Source organism: Electrona antarctica (genome assembly GCF_951216825.1).
Source record: "Electrona antarctica genome assembly, chromosome: 8".
NCBI lineage: Eukaryota > Metazoa > Chordata > Actinopteri > Myctophiformes > Myctophidae > Electrona > Electrona antarctica.
In genome coordinates this window covers 9,668,377-9,688,299 of record NC_136789.1, presented here as the reverse complement: position 1 = coordinate 9,688,299, position 19,923 = coordinate 9,668,377, and the positions used below count along the sequence as shown (strand labels likewise).

At 42.3% G+C, this 19,923-nt stretch overlaps 1 protein-coding gene across 2 annotated transcripts in view; it reads right to left on the bottom strand.

The window, feature by feature from the left end:
* LOC306927407 (cell adhesion molecule 1-like) overlaps window positions 1-19,923 on the bottom strand; it is a 350,804-nt gene that overhangs the window by 50,198 nt on the left and 280,683 nt on the right. For both annotated transcript variants that reach the window (XM_079507131.1, XM_079507132.1), the window contains 2 exons: window positions 3,195-3,347; window positions 2,342-2,479 (listed from right to left, as the gene is read on the bottom strand). In XM_079507131.1, coding sequence (XP_079363257.1) covers window positions 2,342-2,479; window positions 3,195-3,347 — 291 coding nt within the window. The remainder of the gene's footprint in view (window positions 1-2,341; window positions 2,480-3,194; window positions 3,348-19,923) is intronic.

Genomic DNA, 19,923 nt, shown 5'->3' with positions numbered 1-19,923 from the left:
ATCTGTGTCATAAGTACTGTCGGTGATGTCAGTGACGTCACATACTAACCATAGCAACCATGCTCACCCGTACAGGCACAAACACACGGGTACTAACAAAGCCAGTTGTTGGAGTGGTTTGCACCACTAAAAAAACGGAAAAGAAGCTGGCTGTCGGCTCAGGTGTGGAAACCCTGTCTCTCTCTCTCTCTCAATTCAATTCAAAGGAGCTTTATTGGCATGAGAAAACATACGTTTACATTGCCAAAGCAAAAGTGGAACAAAACAATCAAGATAAAACAATCAAATAAACGTGTAAACAGAGCTGTGTTACATTAACACTTTGAGTAATACTATCTTGTGACACACACACACACACACACACACACACACACACACACACACACACACACACACACACACACACACACACACACACACACACACACACACACACACACACACACAAAGGAGCATAAAGCACAATGGGTGCTGCTGGAACTCCTATTGTTTCATGACTTTCATTTTACTCTGAGCTTAAGTGGTTTAGATATCAGTACTGGGACAGCAGCTATTAAATCACAACGCAAGCAGAATGACGATGAGAGGAGGGAGAGAGAGAGAGAGAGAGAGAGAGAGAGAGAGAGAAAGAGAGAGAGAGAGAGACATACTGTAGACAGACAGACAGACAGACAGACAGACAGACAGACAGACAGACAGACAGACAGACAGACAGACAGGGTCTGCATTGTAGGACTAATGGCAGGATTTACATTTAAATGATATTTAAGGGAGCCTGATTATCCCTTGAGGTAATTAAGTTAAATTCGGAGGACATTTAATTAGCCTGAAGTCCGCCAGGCAAGGAGCTGCAGCCAAAAGCAAATTAAACAATTTGTTGCTGCAGTGACAGAACTCACTGAGTCACTGCGGACACCAGAAAGACAGTATGGCTTTAGGAGTTCAGTGGATTAAAAAGGATAATTATAGGTTTAGCTTTTGGCTTGGTGATAGATTTGTGCAGCCATAGCAACAACTAGCATCTGATATATAACAGCATGTTAGCTAGCTAGACCATATCAGCATGGAAAATAATGCATTCATTACAGTGAAGCAAAACTGCGGAAGTGGTATTGCATGAACGGTGTTCAATATTTCCAATGACAAATATGACCCTGTGTTTTCCATACACAATTATCATCATCAATGTCAGGGAAATGAGTTGGACTGGCTATATCTGATATCTGAGTAGTGATTTAGAATCAAAACTTTAGAAAAATGTTTCAGGGACATAAACAATATGATATTAAATATTAAAAACCCTCTCTCTCTCTCTCTCTCTCTCTCTCTCTCTCTCGCTCTATCTCTAATGTGAACAATGGTTGTGCAGTTCACATTAGTTATAATAACGTTACATTGTTACAGTGGCTATCTAGCAAACAATTAGCTACAGCTATGTAAGCAGACTCCAGCAGTCAAACATTTGTGAGGTTAATAGCTGGTCTTACAACATTCCCTAATAATACAATACTGTAGTGTACACCATGATTAGATTTGATCACTTAAAGCAACTCCAGACCTTCAATAGATTCTGTTTAGGCGTGTTTGATAGGCTGTGTGCATGCATGTGGGGGTGTCTTCTAAAGATGGGTTTTCTTTGAGGAAGGCATTAAAGTTTTCTTGATGCCAACAGGCTTTGGCCACCACTGTGCATCCATCACTTTAAATAGAATCTATTCAAAGTCACAGGGGTGGTTCAATTAGATGGTGTTGTCACTGGAGACAGTGGAGACAAAGAGGGAATAGAACTTGCAAAAAAAAAACAAGGAAAAAAAAACAAGGAATAGTTTTAATGCACTTTTACGGAGAAGTTGAAAGCGTGCGAGATAAATCAATAATTCAGACGGACAAATTAAGAGTTCCATTAAAAAATATATCAAGAGGGTGTCTGGTGGCACAGACAGTAAGAGCAACATGCTCCTTGTGAGTCACGAAATACAATTCAGTAATGCACTTTATGGTGCAATTCGATGTAATGAACTATGATAGTCTAATACAGAGAACTCAAAAGTTGGCTTAACTAAAACGTATGCAGTATCCAATTCACCATACTGTGACTGTCAGTAGACAATGGCCAGGTTTACCAAATGGATCCTGAGATCTCTGATGACGTCACTGAATATAACTGCCCAAAACAGGGCATTTCCTATTTACGGGCTCTTCAAATGGCCATACAATATACACAGAAGTGAGCATTTGTCCCACATTGTCCCACATTCCAGGCCGCTCACAGGAATCTCCGTTTTGTTTGTGGTAATGTATGCCTGTTATCATTTGAACCTTATCTGTGAAGATGACCTACCTGGAAGCTCTTTGTCTCCCTTCATCCATCTGATGGCGGCTGCAGGCTTACTGCCCATAGCGGTGCAGGTCATCTCTGTCTCGTTGCCCTCACTCAGAATCTCATCCCGGGCTTCAATGATGGGGTTACCTGGAGGGACTGGGAGCAGACAAACACACAGGGCTCTGGAAACAGAACAAAAACAATGCTCCCAGAGCACACAAGACCGTGCTACGCTTCTAGTGCTATACACCATTAAATTAGAAGATAGCGTGAAAATGTGGTTACTAGTTAAGTAACTTAAGGGGAACAAGTTAAACAGAACATTAAATAGGCCTACAGCATATTGAATACTGACATGGATCTTCTCAATGGAACACTCCTACACATTTTAGCTGTAGCTGTCTTTTTGTGCTAACCTTTGCTCATTATTAGAAGGTAAAATAACAGATGGTGCGATCAATTCAAATATGAATGGCACAGCGTGACGGCTCGGTTTTTAACAGGTGAAGTCAAACTTTTCTATTAGCTGGCTGTATGCCATTGTCACCCAAAACTAAAATGCCAAACCATAATTTCTTCTCCATAATGATTCTGCAGCTAAAAACAACATGTCCTGGAAACTCAAGTAGCTCTTAATACGACAGCAACAAGAGCATGGGGAGGTTTCTTTTAATGGTATTTACAACTAAAAGCACTCAGTACGTTGTGCTTTCCTCTTCCCAACTCGTTAAGTGGGAATTAATGATGACGACTTGAACTTGGCATTATTCACATCCAGCAAAGTATGACATAAGTGGAAAGCTCGTACATAGCCCCATTAAAACACATGATTATTGGAAAGGAGTGGTATTGTCTGTGGTTCTGGTCATACTTAGCACAGTGATGTCAGCATAGGCCTCTTGTGGAGGGTCTGTATAGAGTTGGCACACATAGCGACCTTCGTCTGACAGGGAGACATTGGACAGTGACACCCGAAGCTCATTATCCGAGAAGTTGACCAGCTGGAACCGTGCGTCTTTCAGGGCTGAGAGAGAAATGGAAAGGAAGAGAGAGATTGAGAAATGTTTCTATATACAGTAGGGAGCACTTTCTTCAACCCAAAATGAAGAAGCCTGACAAAAGCGTGTCCTATCCAATCTCAACCAAATGACAAATATACATAACAATGCATAAAAATGGCTGAATTAACCATAGATCCTGGCAAAAAGACACAGAGAATGCATCCATAAATCCTGTTTCCATTTCCAATATGGCGCATCTCATCTTGGCTAACCTTGTTTGCCTGCCCACCACTATCAAGTGTAATGTAGAACAACAACAACGGGTTAAGAAGCCCATCCTGCCTTGCTGATACATTTACATATATCTGGTCCTCACAGTGTGCTTTAACAGCGGGCAACAGCCTGGCGTATTTTCTGGAAGTCCGTTATTTGTCCGGCAACTACTGGCGATACTCGATAGCAGGAGAAGAGGCGATAGTCAAAAAGTGTGCGGAGGAACGTCGTTCAAAAACATGAAAGTATGTTATCTTTTGGACGACATCGTCCGGCGATAGCCAATCAAATTCATGTGTCGCTTTGTTGACCCTCGACGCCGAACAGTGATACGTTTACATTACATAGGGTAATGACAGCTGGAACGACCACTAGGAGATTTTTATCGTCCAGAGTCGCTGCTGTTTGCCCGCTGTTAAAACGTATGGTCAGCCACTGTGGCATGTATCCACTGCACTATCTTCACTAGCAAAGCTTACAAAAGCTGTAGAGTGCTTGTCTTTACCTGGGCCATTGGGAGGAGATGTTTGTGCTAAATCCTATGAATCCTTGGTTTCAATATATTACTTGGTACGGTCGTTACATTGATGATTTGCTGCTGGTGTTTAATGGGTCTGAGACACAACTCCTACAATTCCATACTTATTTAAATTCTTTGAATGAAAACATCAGACTTACTATAGAATACTTTGACCATTTACAAAGATGATTTGGGGAACCTTCACACAACGATTTATAGGAAGGAGATTTCAAGGAACACACTGTTAAGAGCGGATTCATTCCACCCGCCACACCTAATTAAAAATATCCCTTTTGGCCAATTTCAAAGATTGCGCCGTATTTGTGACAGCGATTTTGATACTAAGGCAGCAGATATGGGCAACCGCTTTAGGGAGAGGGGCTATAAACCCACTAATATTTCGTGTGCACGTAATAAGGCACTTGAAATAAACCGTCCTGAGCTTCTGGTAAAAAGGAAGCGCACTAACCATAGTCAACCCCGCCCCTTTTTTGTCTCCCAATACAGCACTGCGGCCTCACGTATACAAAATATCATCAGATCTAACTGGTCTATTATAGAAAGTGACCCATCCCTCCGCAGTGTGTTTCCTGAACCTCCCATCTTTTCCTTTAGGAGAGCTCCCACAATAAGGGACAAATTGGTTCACAGTTACCTTCCTCTTGACAAAAAGACATCTTGGCTTCACAAACCCATAGGGACTTATCAATGTATGAATATTGTCCTCATTGTTCTAATGTACTTCAGGCAAAAACCTTTTCAGACCTCAAAACACAGAAGATATATAAAATCAATGATTTCATTAATTGTAGTACCACACATGTGGTCTATCGTCTCACATGTCCTTGTCCTGATGTATTTTATATAGGCAGAACCAAGCGCCGCCTAAGAGACCGCCTGGCTGAGCATAAATATGCCATTCGAATTAATAATGCTAATTACCCTATAGCCAGACATTTTAGTCATTGTCATGACAATAATGATACTTTGTTGAGAATCACAGGAATTGAATATATCAAACCTCTCACCAGGGGGGGTGATCGCATCAGGAGACTGAACCAGAGAGAAACATTCTGGATTCACACCCTGGATGCAATTACCCCGCCTGGCCTGAATGAGGACATAGACTTCATGTGCTTTTTATAGGTTAATTTGGGCTCTATATTAACCTTTGCTTCATTTACTATTGTCTGTGTCCTCCGATATACATGTTATATCCTATAGATTATTTTGCATTTATATCTGTTTTAATGGTGTAGCCTTCCAATGTATTTATATAGCTTTAAGTGTACTTTTTCATTTGTTGGGTCCTTTTTTCACTTGTTTCTTTTTTCCTTTTTTCTACTTAATGATTGCCTGATTGTTCCTATGTAATAACGATGTAATGAGTTGAACCACGTGATCTACTTCTAAGTGGTTAATTGTAATTGCTGGACTGGTCCCCACCTGTCTCCAGCCCTATTTAATGAGTTTGTTGCTCTGTGTGTTGTTAGCCCTGATGAAGACCGTATAGGTCGAAACATGTCGGTTCAATACAATTTTTCCTCCTTTTAACATTAAGTGTGCTGTAGAGTGTTGAAAGCGTGAATTAAGTATCCCCATTATGCAAGTAAATAGAATAAGATATGTAGATATTAAGGCCTACATAATAAGTGCACACACACACACACACAGAGTGTTTTTTTCCATTCCCTTTAACCCATTTTGGGCGGGAACCCCTTTTGGTGTTAGCATTATGTTATGCTTTAGCTATTGAAAAATAGCAGATCTACAAGCTCATAGCGTGCCACCGAGTGGCGCGCTACGAGCATGTAGGTCTGCTATTTTTGAAAAATCGAAGAACGACTGACATAGAAACAGCTTTTTCAGAAAACTGTCAGGATGTAGAAGACATTTTTAGAATCTGATCTCAGGTCAAAATTGGTTAAGAGAGGGTACATTGAGCTATTACTTAGAATCAGAATCAGATTTATTGTCACATCACAGTTTAAAGTAAAAAGTGGGTGAATTTCATTTTTTGTGCATAGTTCCCAGTGTGCTATTTTTCCAAGACAACAAAGAAAGGGAAGAAGAGAGGGGGGGAGAGGAGATCATGGCAGTAAAGAATAAAGTTTGAGTGCTTTTAATTTACCACAGAGAAGTACAGGATTAATGGGGCTATGGGGTGTTGTGCTAATTTGCTTATTTCCATCGAAATAAGTAGTAAAGTGTGCCGCTTGGGATATTATTTACATTATGAAGAGAGGATATATACAAAGAAATAATAATTTTGAGCGATGCAAATAAGCGAATTAGCACAACACCCCATATCCCCATTCAATTCCCATTCAATTCAATGCAATTCATTTAGGGCTTATGGTAGGGGAAATAGCCAATAAGGAGCTTTTGCACAAAATAACACCTGGACCTCTTTGGTGGGGACGTAACAACTACAAAGAAAGGTAAGAAAGCCTTTTAGTATGGAATTCTCCTTTAAGTAACTTAATGGGTAAAGGTTTAACAGAACATTAGATAAGACTACAGCATATTGAATAGTGAATACTGACATGGATCTTCTCAAGAAAACAGCTAACAGCTGTCATTGAGATCCTCATAGCCCAGAGGGGATGGGACGGCTGACACCGATTGGTCAAAGACAAACACACCCCTGTTTCTGAGCTAAACTTAGCAATAGACATTTCATGACATCTTTAAAGGGATTGTGACATTAAAAATGTTTTTGTAAAAAAAAATCTTCTTTTTTTTAGAGCTTTTTTTTGGGTGCTCAATTCACTCTTCGCTAAGTCCCACCCAAGCCCGTTGTTGGCCAATACCACGTTAGCGACGGTTACTAAGGTAGAAAACTGGTCACGCTTGCATGCTGGTCAAATACCTGGCTCTCAAAGTCAGTCAGTTAGCACATAAGCGAACACAACAAAAGCTGATTCTGACAGTTTATGACATCAGGAAAACTTTTCGTCTTTTGATAGATTTATAAAGTAACTATTTTGGTTGGAGATATACAGTGAAGCGGTTCTGGTGTTCCCAACTCTCGTTTGTAAACAAGTCTCCATGCTGTTTGAGCACCCAGCTGCAGTCCCAGACATTTCTCCTAAAGTGTCTCCCTCAAACGCGTCCAAAATTGTGTATGGTGTTTGCGACAAGTGGACGAGATCAAATACATTTGTTTATATCCAACGGCCTGGATGGAAGGCTGAGACCGAGGCTACTTCAGAAGTGTGTGTACAGATTTGGACCAATCAGATCGTTTTGTAGGCAAACCGGAACTTCTTTCCACACAAACTTGTCAGGGTTGCCAGGTCTGCTTATTTCCCGCTACTTTTGGCTTAAGGCTAATAATTAGTGTATGTAATACATTACCAAAACATTAATTATCATAGACATAGGCCTACATAGTATTTATAATGATAAATGCATACAATCTTTTTATTATGATTATATATGGTCATATTATTGTTTGTTTTGGCTTGTTTTTCTTGATTTGGCTTTAAGAGTTGGCTTGTTTTTGGAGGTGGGTTGGCTTATTTCTCTCACACAATGTGGCAACACTGAAGTCAAAACAAAAACAGACAAGACAACGTTGACATTTTTTATTAAAAATAAAAGTGAGTGAGTTTTCCTGATGTCATAAACGGTCAGAATCAGCTTAGTGTTCTAAAAGAGTGACTTTGAGAGCTGTTCCCCCGTTACAATGGAAGTCAATGAGAGCCTATTTTTATTTCTAATATGTACTATTAAACTGCACAACGGAGCGAAATAATTCATGGAACGGACTAGTTTGCTCATAACAAGGTAAGAAAACAAACCCTCTTTCTGAGGTCCACACATGCTGTACAGCAAATATATTTATTGACACTGCTTAAACATTTTGACCAGCATTGCAAGCGTGACCAGTTTTCTACCTTAGTAACCGTCGCTAACGTGGTATTGGCCAACAACGGGCTTGGGTGGGACTTAGCGAAGAGCTAATTGCACCCAACAAACCTGAACTTTTAACATTATGTTCTGTAGTCTGGGGTTTTCTGGCTCAAACAAGTGCTCTGATTTTCCTGCTGTTTGTGATGTCACAGACTGCAAATCCCATATATGTCAATGGAAAGGAAGAGAGAGATTGAGAAATGTTTCTATATACAGTAGGGAGCACTTTCTTCAACCCAAAATGAAGAAGCCTGACAAAAGCGTGTCCTATCCAATCTCAACCAAATGACAAATATACATAACAATGCATAAAAATGGCTGAATTAACCATAGAGTCTGGCAAAAAGACACAGAGAATGCATCCATAAATCCTGTTTCCATTTCCAATATGGCGCATCTCATCTTGGCTAACCTTGTTTGCCTGCCCACCACTATCAAGTGTAATGTAGAACAACAACAACGGGTTAAGAAGCCCATCCTGCCTTGCTGATACATTTACATATATCTGGTCCTCACAGTGTGCTTTAACAGCGGGCAACAGCCTGGCGTATTTTCTGGAAGTCCGTTATTTGTCCGGCAACTACTGGCGATAGCATGGCTGAGGGAAGTAGGGGTGCTCTGGGGGCTGGAGCACCCCCTCCCCCCAGGCACAGCCCCCCCTCGAACAGGAGAAAAAGGAAATAAAAAATATGAATAATAGAAATGTCACGTTATTATTTATATAAAAAGTGGACTGGTTGGAGGATAAAATAAATAGTATTCTTAAACTACACTTGTGTGACTTTTTTGTTTTTATATTTATCATCGTCTCTGCTCTGCTGCTGACGCTATTTCCGGTTACCTTACGTACGGGGCGCACACATTTGAATTTCTCCGGTCAGCCTGTGTGTGTTTGTTGTTGTCAACATGGCTCATTTTGTCAGTTTGTTCATATAACTTGCGTGTGGAGACAGTGGAGAGGGAAAGTAAAAGCCACTTTTCCGTGTGAAAATGCGGCGCGCGCACCCCCTACTAGACGATCAGCCCCTGCTACTGTAAAGTACTTCCCGCGGGCCTGGGCGATAGCAGGAGAAGAGGCGATAGTCAAAAAGTGTGCGGAGGAACGTCGTTCAAAAACATGAAAGTATGTTATCTTTTGGACAACATCGTCCGGCGATAGCCAATCAAATTCATGTGTCGCTTTGTTGACCCTCGACGCCAAACAGTGATACGTTTACATTACATACGGTAATGACAGCTGGAAGATTTTTATCGTCCAGAGTCGCTGCTATTTGCCCGCTGTTAAAACGTAGGGTCAGCCACTGTGGCATGTATCCACTGCACTATCTTCACTAGCAAAGCTTACAAAAGCTGTAGTGTTAAAAGCGTGAATTAAGTATCCCCATTATGCAAGTAAATAGAATAAGATATGTAGATATTAAGGCCTACATAATAAGTGGGTGAATTTCATTTTTTGTGCATAGTTCCCAGTGTGCTATTTTTCCAAGACAACAAAGAAAAGGAAGAAGAGAGGGGGGGGGGGGGGGGGGGGGGGGGAGGAGATCATGGCAGTAAAGAATAAAGTTTGAGTGCTTTTACCACAGAGAAGTACAAGTAAAGGATTTCAGATATTTAGAAGCTTGTTTCACAGAGAGCACACTCGTAGGGTCTCTCTTAACTTGTTATGCACATTGTCCACACCATCCTATGCTTCTTGTGCTACATCTGTGTAGAAACATTGAATTAGAAGACAGCGTGTGTAAATGTAGTTGCTAGTTAAGTAACTTAATGGGTAAAGGTTTAACAGAACATTAGATAAGACTACAGCATATTGAATAGTGAATACTGACATGGATCTTCTCAAGAAAACAGCTAACAGATGTACTGTAGCTGTCATTGAGATCCTCATAGCCCAGAGGGAATGGCACGATCGGCTGACACCGATTGGTCAAAGACAAACACACCCCTGTTTGTGACATTAAAAAATGTTTTTGTTTAAAAAAAATCTTCTTTTTTTTAGGTTTTCTGAGCTCAATTGCACCCAACAAACCTGAACTTTTAACATTATTATTATTATTATTATTATTATTAGCATTATTTTCTGTAGTCTGGGGTTTTCTGGCTCAAACAAGTGCTCTGATTTTCCTGCTGTTTGTGATGTCACAGCCTGCAAATCCCATATATGTCAATGGGATTTGCCAGCAGATGTCACTGTTTTCACTGGGGTTTTTTTTCATTGCAGCTCAAAAGGCTTCCAAACCCCAGAGAAAACACCAGGCCACAGAAAATCCACTGAATGTTCAAAGTCAGTTTATTTTGTAATTGAGGTCATAAAACCTAAAAGCACGTGTTTGAGCCAGAAAACCCCAGACTACAGAAAATAATGTTAAAAATAATAATAATAATAATAATGTTAAATGTTCAGGTTTGTTGGGTGCAATTGAGCTCAGAAAGATGTTCTTATGTGGACAGCACTATAATTGCATTGTATGTAGTCATGCCACGTCATAGTACATATGTATAGCATAGTATAGTATATATGTATAGTTTATATGTATAGTTATATAGTTACGATCTTAGTTTACGCATGTTTCATGATAAATGCTTTTTTTATGTGATGTATTCCCATGCTTTTTTGTTCTTGTAAGTCGCTCTGGATTAAGAGCGTCTGCTAAATGCCTAAATTGTAAATTGTAATTGTAAAAGAAAAACGAAAAAGAAATGAAAATGAATGTCATGAAACCTTTAAGACCAACCTGAGTGCTAGATGGCCGTAACATCCTTTGTTATCTAAACAACATGGGCGCTGGGTGTAAACAACTGCATCCATTGTTATCTAAACAACATGGGTGCTGGGTGTAAACAACTGCATCCATTGTTATCTAAACAACATGGGCGCTGGGTGTAAACAACTGCATCCATTGTTATCTAAACAACATGGGCGCTGGGTGTAAACAACTGCATCCATTGTTATCTAAACAACATGGGCGCTGGGTGTAAACAACTGCATCCATTGTTATCTAAACAACATGGGCGCTGGGTGTAAACAACTGCATCCATTGTTATCTAAACAACATGGGCGCTGGGTGTAAACAACTGCATCCATTGTTATCTAAACAACATGGGCGCTGGGTGTAAACAACTGCATCCATTGTTATCTAAACAACATGGGCGCTGGGTGTAAACAACTGCATCCATTGTTATCTAAACAACATGGGCGCTGGGTGTAAACAACTGCATCCATTGTTATCTAAACAACATGGGCGCTGGGTGTAAACAACTGCATCCATTGTTCAAAGTATACTCCACACTAGGGCTGTAAAAAGTATCAATACTTTTAAAATGATACAATCTCCGTTAATTTTGACAGTTGATACAACAGCAGTGACAACACAGAACAATTGGAATAATGACAAAAATTGGGGGGAAATGGGGTAAAAAGAATGGTGACAATATAGGATCCTCACAACAGATCCCTTCAACTGAATGTATGCAGGGGGAAGCCACTGAGACCACTGCCACACTATACCACCTAATTTATTCAAAATATATAGCTGTCCAAATGTACCACAACATTGACAACTACCAGTGGGGGGAGTAAGATGATGATTATTTCTGCAGAAATTGCACATCATGGGCGATTTGATTTTTGTGTAGGAGAGCGGAAAAGCTCTACTGAAGACAATTTGAACAATTAAGCCACAAATGCTGAATTATCATTTGAAATTATGTTGGGAGTATTGAAGGAGAAACAAATGCCAGCTTTATCCAATATCTGAATTGAAAATAAATACATAAATAAAAATAAAATAAATCGTACTCAATTCTCCCAAAAAGGTTTTTATTCTCACTTGTTAGCTCATTTCACTTTGGCAGAATAAAATCAACATTTAACTCATATGACTATTGCTTTTTCACGAAGAAGTAGTAGTAGCCACACCCATGTAAAATGACCTTCCCACGTTCCAAAGAACAAATTCAGATTCAGATGAATGTCACTAGTATGTTCATTGAAACATTCTGAAGTAACCTACACATTTTCACAGTTAATACTGATGAATGTAGTACTTATTGCTGAAGAGAAATTAGTTTAGGGTTAGATTGTTCAGTGTTTCAAAAACAATAACGAGCTTCTGTTTAGACAAGCTAATATAGAGCTCACGGTCACGGTAAGGTTTAGTAACTGTATGGACACATGTGTTCAACCCTAATCAATGACATCTCTGTTGTGCTTGACAAGAAGCAGCATTGTGTATCATTCTTCATCGACCTGTGACCTGTCTAAAGCAGATGTCTGATATGGTTTTCAGGCCAAGCAAATGACCCTTTAGCTGAGAGAGAGCGAGAGAAGCAACCCAGACTAAATACATTTAATATAGACCAATTATTTGTTTACAAACATTGGGTCTGGGCACAGGTGACTGTTTCATGTAATCAATTCCCAACAGATCTCAAAACCTGTTGTTTTGGGGAGCGCTGGTGTGTTGGCTAGTGAGATGCACCCTAGGAGACATTTATACTTCAAAGCGCAACAGTGTTGCGCACAGAGAACAGCTCACATCGCATCACAGATGCGACTGTTGTGAGCGTAGAGGTCTGCGTGCACGACACCATCACAGGACGAAGCATACATTATACTTGATGGGCTGCAGGTGCGCATGCAGCCATGGACAATCAGGCTCTGCTGCCGTGTTCATGAGCGCACCTCCCGTTCTTATGACAGCGACTGGAGGTGTGGTTTTGAGGACAATTGTTTTGAATTGCTATTATTGTTCAAACACAACAGAAACCAAGGACTATATATTTCAAGGGCGAGAGATCACAATAAAAATCCTAATCATTCTTCCTCAACACTGGGAGAAAAACAGCATCTGAAAGTTTGATGGGGCATTTTTTACACGTGAGTGCAGTTAGAACTTTTCCATTGCATCTTATGAGAGGTGGTGTTCTTCTGCTACCTTTATGCGCGCGCATGCTGTTTCTTATCAGTGTGACGTCGTCTGTTAAGGCGTCTATTGTGCTCGATATTAAAGAGCATGCGCGTAAACAGGAAATGCCCTGTTTTGAACAGAGCTCCTGACCTGTCTAGTTGAGTAAGTAGCATTATTCTGTATTTTAGCAAACTGCTGTTAGTGTAACTCTAAGTGCTTTTGTATTAGTATTATATTATTAGCTTGTGTGGTAGTCAGTAGTTTATAGTTGTATTGTTTGTGTTCAAACAGTAGGCTAGTAGACTAGTTTAATTAGTTTCACCCTGTAATAGGCCACTTGATAAGTAGTATAGGCCACTTGATTTCCTTGTGAAGTGTGAAGTGAGTGGTTTAGCCAGCACAACTCAAGGGATAAGTAGCCAGGCTGGGAGTATTCTCTTCAGTGTATAACCAACATTTGAAGTGAACAGAGCTCCTGACCTGTCTAGTTGAGTAAGTAGCATTATTCTGTATTTTAGCAAACTGCTGTTAGTGTAACTCTAAGTGCTTTTGTATTAGTATTATATTATTAGCTTGTGTGGTAGTCAGTAGTTTATAGTTGTATTGTTTGTGTTCAAACAGTAGGCTAGTAGACTAGTTTAATTAGTTTCACCCTGTAATAGGCCACTTGATAAGTAGTATAGGCCACTTGATTTCCTTGTGAAGTGTGAAGTGAGTGGTTTAGCCAGCACAACTCAAGGGATAAGTAGCCAGGCTGGGAGTATTCTCTTCAGTGTATAACCAACATTTGAAGTGAACAGAGCTCCTGACCTGTCTAGTTGAGTAAGTAGCATTATTCTGTATTTTAGCAAACTGCTGTTAGTGTAACTCTAAGTGCTTTTGTATTAGTATTATATTATTAGCTTGTGTGGTAGTCAGTAGTTATAGTTGTATTGTTTGTGTTCAAACAGTAGGCTAGTAGACTAGTTTAATTAGTTTCACCCTGTAATAGGCTACTTGATAAGTAGTATAGGCCACTTGATTTCCTTGTGAAGTGTGAAGTGAGTGGTTTAGCCAGCACAACTCAAGGGATAAGTAGCCAGGCTGGGAGTATTCTCTTCAGTGTATAACCAACATTTGAAGTGAACAGAGCTCCTGACCTGTCTAGTTGAGTAAGTAGCATTATTCTGTATTTTAGCAAACTGCTGTTAGTGTAACTCTAAGTGCTTTTGTATTAGTATTATATTATTAGCTTGTGTGGTAGTCAGTAGTTTATAGTTGTATTGTTTGTGTTCAAACAGTAGGCTAGTAGACTAGTTTAATTAGTTTCACCCTGTAATAGGCCACTTGATAAGTAGTATAGGCCACTTGATTTCCTTGTGAAGTGTGAAGTGAGTGGTTTAGCCAGCACAACTCAAGGGATAAGTAGCCAGGCTGGGAGTATTCTCTTCAGTGTATAACCAACATTTGAAGTGAACAGAGCTCCTGACCTGTCTAGTTGAGTAAGTAGCATTATTCTGTATTTTAGCAAACTGCTGTTAGTGTAACTCTAAGTGCTTTTGTATTAGTATTATATTATTAGCTTGTGTGGTAGTCAGTAGTTTATAGTTGTATTGTTTGTGTTCAAACAGTAGGCTAGTAGACTAGTTTAATTAGTTTCACCCTGTAATAGGCCACTTGATAAGTAGTATAGGCCACTTGATGTCCTTGTGAAGTGTGAAGTGAGTGGTTTAGCCAGCACTCCTGGCAGACGATTAGCAATCAGTTGGAGTGGCCTTATACCACCAGCTGAAAGCGTCAGCTGTTAAGCGGCGGCCAGCAAACGAAGGCCAGGCGAACAAAGGCGACAGGCGACTTTGTCAAAGTCCGACTTCGTCACTGAACGATAAGCTGTAGCATTGATTAGTGACATATATAGTAGTGTATTGTAGTATATGTTTAGTGATCTACAATGTGTTTTCTTCCTATTCCTGTCCTCTCTTCTTCCTGGCGGTCGCACAAACACTGGGTTACACCCAGATGTCGCGACACAACTAATCTCATCTATCCTACTCTTTCAACTCACGTCGAGCAAGTGGTAACGGGAGGGCTTTGGAATTGCCACTCGGCTGTGGTGGAAGGCAAATCTGCTTTCATCTCAGCCTACGCCTCCTTGCTCTCCCTTAACTTCCTTGCTCTGACTGAGACCTGGATCAGACCAGAAAACACTGCTACGCCCGCGGCTCTGTCAGATGTGTACTCTTTCTCTCACACTCCCAGAGCCGTGCGGACAGGTGGTGGGGTTGGTCTGCTCATTTCCAGAAAATGGAAATACTCTCCTGTTTCACTGTCACTATTCTCTCCTACCTCATTTGAATTTCATGTGGTCACTGTTTCTCATCCAGTCAAGCTCACCATTGCAGCTGTTTATCGCCCACCGGGCCCTGCTGGTGGCTTCCTGGAGGAGCTGGACCATCTAGTCTCCCACTTCCCTGTCGATGGCTCTGGATTCATCCTTCTGGGTGACTTCAACCTCCCGACTGAGAAGCAGCTAGACCCACTACTTTCGTTTCTCGCCGCCTTTGACCTAGTTCTTTCCCCATCTCCTCCTACCCATGAGGCGGGCAACCAACTGGACCTGATCTTCACCAGAGGCTGCTCTATTGCTAACCTGTCTGTCACTCCTCTTTCCAGTGAAAAGGGTAAGAAACTCTCTGATCACTACTTCATGTCCTACTCTCTCTCTCTCTCCTCTCCCCCCTCACAGCCCCTCCCTACCCACATGATTTCCTCACGTCACAATCTTCGCTCACTTTCCTCCACTGATCTTTCCTCTTCTGTTCTCTCTGCTCTCCCTGCCCCTGAATCCTTTGCTCTTCTATCCCCTGATACCGCCACAGATCTTCTTTTCTCTACTCTATCCTCTTCTCTCGACCATCTCTGTCCCCTCACCACCAGGCCTGCACGCCAAACTCCACCTGCCCCCTGGTTGTCGGACTCAGTGCGGACTGAGAGACGGAGCCTGAGAGCGGCTGAGCGCAAATGGAGAAAGGGCAACCTCCCGGAGGACCTTCTCACCTTCCAATCTCTCATTTCTACTTTTTCCTCCTCTCTATCAGCTGCTAAAGCTGCTTTTTTCTGCACTAAAATTCAGGCTTCTGCTTCCAACCCTAAAAAACTCTTTGAAACTTTCTCCTCTCTCCTACAACCACCACCCCCTCCTCCCTCCTCGTCCCTCCTCCCTGACGATTTCGCCAACTTCTTTGACAAGAAGGTGAACGATATCCGATCCTCCTTCCCTCCTCCCCCGGCTGGTGCCCTGCGCACTGCCCACACCCGTCTGCCTGCCACCCCCCCCTCTCTACCTTCTCCTTGTTACCTCTAGTCGCCCCACCTCATGCTCTCTGGACCCGGTCCCAACCACTCTGTTGCAGTCTATTGCACCTGAACTTCTTCCCTTCTTAACCCACCTTATTAACACCTCTCTGACATCTGGCTACTTTCCCTCTACTTTCAAGACTGCCAGAGTCACCCCCCTCCTGAAGAAACCGACACTTGACCCCTCTGAGATCAAGAACTACAGACCGGTTTCCCTTCTATCCTTCCTATCTAAAACTCTCGAACGTGCTGTCTTTAAACAACTGTCCTCCTATCTCCACCAGAACAACCTCCTGGACTCCAACCAGTCTGGTTTCAAAGTGGGTCACTCGACAGAGACTGCCCTGCTGGCAGTGACGGAGTCGCTCCATGCCGCTAGAGCGAACTCTCTCTCCTCCGTCCTGATACTCCTGGACCTGTCTGCAGCGTTCGACACGGTGAACCATCAGATCCTCCTCTCCACCCTCGAGGGGATGGGTGTCTCAGGCTCTGCACTCTCCCTGTTTGCATCCTACCTGACGGGTCGCTCCTACCAGGTGATGCTGAGAGGGTCTGTGTCAGAACCACACAGGCTCACAACTGGGGTTCCCCAAGGCTCGGTTCTGGGTCCTCTTCTTTTCTCTCTCTACACTACATCTCTGGGTGCTGTCATCCACTCCCATGGCTTTTCCTACCACTGCTATGCCGATGACACCCAGCTGATCCTCTCATTCCCCCCCTCTGATACCCAAGTGGAGGCACGCATTGCTGCTTGTCTGGCTGACATCTCGGCGTGGATGTCGACAAACCACCTGAAGCTCAACCTGGACAAGACCGAGCTGATGTTCCTCCCGGGGAAGGGCTGTCCGCACCGAGACATGGCCATCACCATTGATAATGCTGTGGTGACCTCAACTCGGACTGCGAAAAATCTGGGTGTGACCCTGGACGATCAACTGACGTTCTCGGCAAACATCGCATCAGTGACAAGGTCCTGCAGATTCCTCCTCTACAACATCAGGAGGATTCGCCCCTTCCTCACGGAGAAGGCAGCCCAGGTGCTCATCCAGGCTCTCGTCATCTCCCGCCTGGACTACTGCAACTCCCTCCTTGCTGGTGCTCCGGCATCTGCCATCAGACCTCTGGAGCTTGTTCAGAAAGCTGCGGCTCGTCTGGTGTTCAACCGCCCCAAGTTCTCCCACACAACCATCCTTCTCCGTTCTCTACACTGGCTCCCCGTAGCGGCCCGCATCCAGTTCAAAACCCTGGTGTTAGCCTATAGGGCAGTGAAAGGAACAGCTCCTTCCTATCTCCGGGCTATGGTCGATGCCTACACCCCTGCCCGACCACTTCGGTCTGCCACCTCGGGGCGACTGATTGCCTCGTCACTCAAGGGTCCTTCTGGCCGATCCACACGGTCACGACTCTTTTCTGTTCTGGCCCCACAGTGGTGGAATGAACTCCCCACTGATGTTAGGACAGCAGAGTCACTGCCCATATTTCGCCGCAGGTTGAAAACCCACCTCTTCAGGAAACACTACCCTTCCTCTCTGCCTGACCTACTTGTTGTTAACTAGTTGTACGAACGTTTGTTTTCTATTGTTGTATTGTTTATTGGATCTTGTTTAGTCGATACACTTAATTGTTTTAGCTCATGCTCATTTGATTTAGCTATTTTGTCTCATCCGGTTAAGGAAATAGGTAGCTGATATATTGCACTTTTACCTTAGCGCTAGGTATACTCTTGGTTGCTTGTTTTTGCAGAAAATGCACTAAAGACTTCTGGTGATTAGTAGTTTTTGTTCCCTACCTATGTTGAATACACTTATTGTAAGTCGCTTTGGATAAAAGCGTCTGCTAAATGACTGTAATGTAATGTAATGTAATGTAATACACTAGAGTGCATCACCATCTATTGTCTAAAAATAATTATTTCACTGCCTTCATAATTCAAACGTGTCAGATGTAAATTGACATTTGTATGATGATGACACTGTTATACAATTTGCAAAAAATGCCTTTAATGTTGTCCAAAAAACCTACATCACTTGAAACTTCTTTGCAGCATTCAGTCAGACTCACAGAGGACTGTTCTTATTTCTGCCCCAAGTATTCAAAAGACATCATTGGTTTTGTAGGTGACTGAGGGTACTGTGATACCTAATTTCCACTATTTGATTATAACCTGCCCGCGAGACCTGAAGACAGCTCATGAATAAAGCGATTTAAGTAAACATACCTGCTGAAATGATCCAAAATAACAACACTGATAGACAGATGGACATGCCTTGTGATTCATTTACCAAATATTGATGGACAATAGCATTTTCTTCATTTCATTTCAGTTCACTCACAAGAGGTCATCAGCTGCTTAAAGTGGTGTTGAATATACATTGCTTATTTTCATGTTATCTTAAATAGCCAAAGGGTCCAGTCAGGCAATATGGAGAGATAATTAAAATAGCAGGCATGTCCAAGTCCAACACAAGGAAACTCCTGCAGGAATCTCTGCATTCAAACCTGACCACAAACCCCAGATTCAAGACGGTGTGTAGCGTTAGGGGGGGGTAAGTCTTTAAGGTCTCATTCCCACCTAATACTTCGGTAGACTCGGTGCGAATGGGCGGAGAAGTTGGGATTCTTGCATATTTAATTTGCTGCGGTTTGCCTTCACACTGCGCTGTATAACCGCAGCAATTGGAAACGCAGCAGGGACCTTTATCAACGTGTTCAATTCATAAACTATAGCCTACACAGTGAAATCTATGGTGTTAAAATTATACTCATAACGTGCATGTGTCGTGCCGTCGGGGACTGGACCTATCTCTCTCTCTCTCTCTCTCTCTCTCGCTCTCTCTCTCTCTCTCTCTCCCTCCCTCCCTCCCTCCGGAGTCCGCACGCACTGTTCCTTTGGGCATAGAGGCACAGCTGAGCTCGCTCAGCGCACTGAGCACAGACAGACAAAGTCCCTACTCCCCACACATTGATAGCACTCCATGTTTACGGCACGCACAGACAGAATTCTCGAATATTCTGTAGGCTACACTGCAGTGTTTTTATGTGTTTCCTTAAGCAATTGATTAATGTACTCGTCCTCATTTCGACCAGGGCTTCGGTCTCCTCATTCGACCACGTCTATCCACGGTAACGGGACATCTTTGCGCTGCGTAAAATATGCCTTCTCCGTCTCAAACTGCGGATTGCATTCCCACCTGCAGTTCGCCAACCTTAATGCATGTTCGGACTAACGGGACTTCGGATCTATGGGCAGTTCCCTTAGGATTCGAATGATGCTTCACACCTGCCAAACGAAGCGCACTTTCCGACAATGTGCAGGAGGATTCGTTTTAATTGCAGTAAAGCTTTCTGGTGTGAAGGTCACCTAACTTACACAGCAAAATTGTGAGAGTAATATTTTGGCTTTTCTTTTCATTTTTGGCCATTGCAAATGGTCTGCTTAATCCCTTTTCCCACCACCAATGTACAGTAACACCCCCTTGTTGTCTTCTCCCTCATTGGTTGGCTATATTAATTGTTCTTCTCGGGTTTGGTTAAGAGAAAGGGCGATAATGAGCACACTTTCCCTGAGTGGACTCAATCAGTTGTGATAATTAGTTTAGAGCGCTGAGAGGTGCCCATCAAAGTTGTATTGCATTGTGTTAG